This window comes from Borostomias antarcticus, assembly GCF_949987555.1.
Source record: "Borostomias antarcticus genome assembly, chromosome: 28".
NCBI lineage: Eukaryota > Metazoa > Chordata > Actinopteri > Stomiiformes > Stomiidae > Borostomias > Borostomias antarcticus.
In genome coordinates this window covers 5,551,214-5,553,816 of record NC_140261.1, presented here as the reverse complement: position 1 = coordinate 5,553,816, position 2,603 = coordinate 5,551,214, and the positions used below count along the sequence as shown (strand labels likewise).

Genomic DNA, 2,603 nt, shown 5'->3' with positions numbered 1-2,603 from the left:
GAGCAGTGGGACCCGGCCCTGTGGGTTCCTCCATGGCCTGGAGCAGTGGGACCCGGCCCTGTGGGTTCCTCCATGGCCTGGAGCAGTGGGACCCGGCCCTGTGGGTTCCGTTCATATACCTTCCACCTCCAACCTGAAAAAAGCTCCTCAATGGGATTCAGGAAAGGAGAATAAGGTGGAAGGTATAGAACGGAAAAACGTGGGTGGTCCTGGAACCACTCACGCACTTGAACAGCCCGGTGGAAGCTCACATTGTCCCAGATGACGAGGTGATCGATCCGCTGTGGGTCATCTATCTGGCCAGGTGGTACCAGCAGGTCATGCAGGCCGTCCAGGAAGGTGAGGAGACGGGCAGAGTTATAGGCCCCTAGGTGGGCATGACGGTGCAGGATCCCATGGTGGTTCAGCGATGTTCCCACCACGCTGGCCGGGGACCTCAACAATGGCCCGCTGGCCAATGACATTTCTTCCCCGGCGCCTTCTCTTCGCCAGGTTGAATCCAACCTCATCAATGAAGATGTACTCATATAACTCATTATCAGCTTGCTCCATCGCCTTGTTGAGAGGGGTCAGGGTAGAATATTTACAGCTCACTTATCTGGCCCCCGGGTGATTACTGTTTTTTTGCTTCCCTCTGGAATATGTAGAGAGTGGGTCGTATGCCCACCTCCCTTGTTCTCTGTAAAGCGCATTGTGTTGCCTCTGGGTATGAAATGCGCTATACAAATAAAGCTTTGATTGATTGATTGATTAGCTGTGTCATGCTCCTGGATCCGCTGAAACAGACAGCATGAGAATGCAAGTTACAGTATGGACACAGAGAGGTCAACACAGTGGGCTACAGTGAGACACTGTAGAAAAGGAACAATATTGGATTACAGGTACAGTACATTCATGTGTCAGTGCTGAATGTATGGGACTTACAAGCACAAACTCTCACTGTAACTCCTTGATGCGGTCTGTGTTCCGGTCGAATGGGTCCCTGTACACCTGTTTCATCCGCATGGCATTCCTGAGAAGAATACGGTCCACTGTAGAGAGGCTGACGGTCTGGACGATCCTGAATGTAGCATGGTCAGACAGGATCCTAGTTGTGTGTGATAGCGTTGTTCTCACGAACCATATTTACAATTTCAGTCTCCTGTTCGTCTGTGAAAGTGTGTGTTCTTCCTCCACGGTGTGGTTCTCTTTCAGTCCTGCAAAATGCAAATACTGTGAGCACACTGTATTCTACTGTATTCTATTGATATGCAGTATTACGGTACACAAGGCAGATAGATGTCGTACCTGTTCTCCTTCCAGAAGGTTCTAATGATGCCAGCAACTGTGAAGCGGCTGAGATTTGGTTGGACCCTCTGGTCAGCCTCCCTCATGGTTGGACCCTCTGGTCAGCCTCCCTCATGGGCCCTCTGGTCAGCCTCCCTCATGGACCCTCTGGTCAGCCTCTCTCATGGGCCCTCTGGCCAGCCTCCCTCATGGACCCTCTGGTCAGCCTCCCTCATGGTTGGGCCCTCTGGCCAGCCTCCCTCATGCTCAGACCATGGTTGAGCACATGGTCTACCACAGTGGCCCGAATCTCATTAGAGATGACCGTTCTCCTTCTTCTTCTCCTCCTCCTCCTCCTCCTCCTCCTCTTCCTCTCCCTCCTCCTTCTTGTCCTCCTCTTCCTCCTCCTTGTCCTCCTCTTCCTCCTTGTCCTCCTCCTCCTCTTCCTTCTCTCTGTCCTCCTACTCCTCTACCTCCTACTCCTCCTCCTCCTCTTCCCCCTCTTCCTCCTCTTCTTCCTCCTCCTCCTCCTCCTCTCACTCTTCCCCCTCTCCTTCTCTGATAGTCTCTCTCTTCAAAGTGCTCCATTGTTCACCAAACAGAACAGAGGCTCAAGGTCCTTTTATGCTTCAGTCCTGATTCTGAATTGGTCAACAGACCTGAATGTTTAGAGATTTGAATATTTGTGTTGTAGGTTGATGTTTTGAGATTTTACTTGAGAAGTGTGTGAACAACTGAACATTGTGTGTAGTGTTTTGACAACAAGGTGATGTGTAATTGACATCAGAGTGTTAAGAAGGAAAGTTAGAGTCTAATGCAGATAAGGGAGTGTGAAGTAGTGCCAAATTGGGTCGAGCGATTGGTACAGTACATGAAGGGAAGGTTGTGCAAATTGTGCCGAATTTTCGCTTTTTGTGTGTTAACAATCGTGAAAAACTGTAAGTGAGACTTGGGAGCTTCCAACGTTTAGCGCGGCGTTCAGCTCGGCCTCCTCGCCCTACTGTATGTTTAGAATGTGGAAGCCGATGACTCCGCCCCCGTCGTCACCGCGCTCTCGTTTCCCCCAGGCCCCGGGGAAGCCCGCCATCGAGGTGTCCCACTTCCTGGAGTGGATGGGCCTGGAGCCCCAGTCGGTGGTGTGGCTGCCGGTCCTGCAGCGCGTGGCGCTGGCCGAGGCCGCCAAGCACCAGGCCAAGTGCTACATCTGCAGGCAGTGCCCCATCAAGGGCTTCAGGTGGGCCTTGTTTCCTCATATTGACCCCGCCCCCGCCCCCCCCGCCCCTCTGTGCTGCGTCGGCCTGGTTACGCGGCGCCCGTTGACCGTCTGGTTGCTATCT

At 52.7% G+C, this 2,603-nt stretch overlaps 1 protein-coding gene across 1 annotated transcript in view; it reads left to right on the top strand.

The window, feature by feature from the left end:
- Positions 1–2,291: 2,291 nt before the first annotated feature.
- The window catches only part of drp2 (dystrophin related protein 2), a gene marked incomplete at both ends in the record, with an annotated part of 19,836 nt that continues 19,524 nt past the window's right edge, over positions 2,292–2,603 (top strand). Inside the window, one exon of the mRNA XM_084459594.1 lies at positions 2,292–2,500. Coding sequence (XP_084315720.1) covers positions 2,292–2,500 — 209 coding nt within the window. The remainder of the gene's footprint in view (positions 2,501–2,603) is intronic.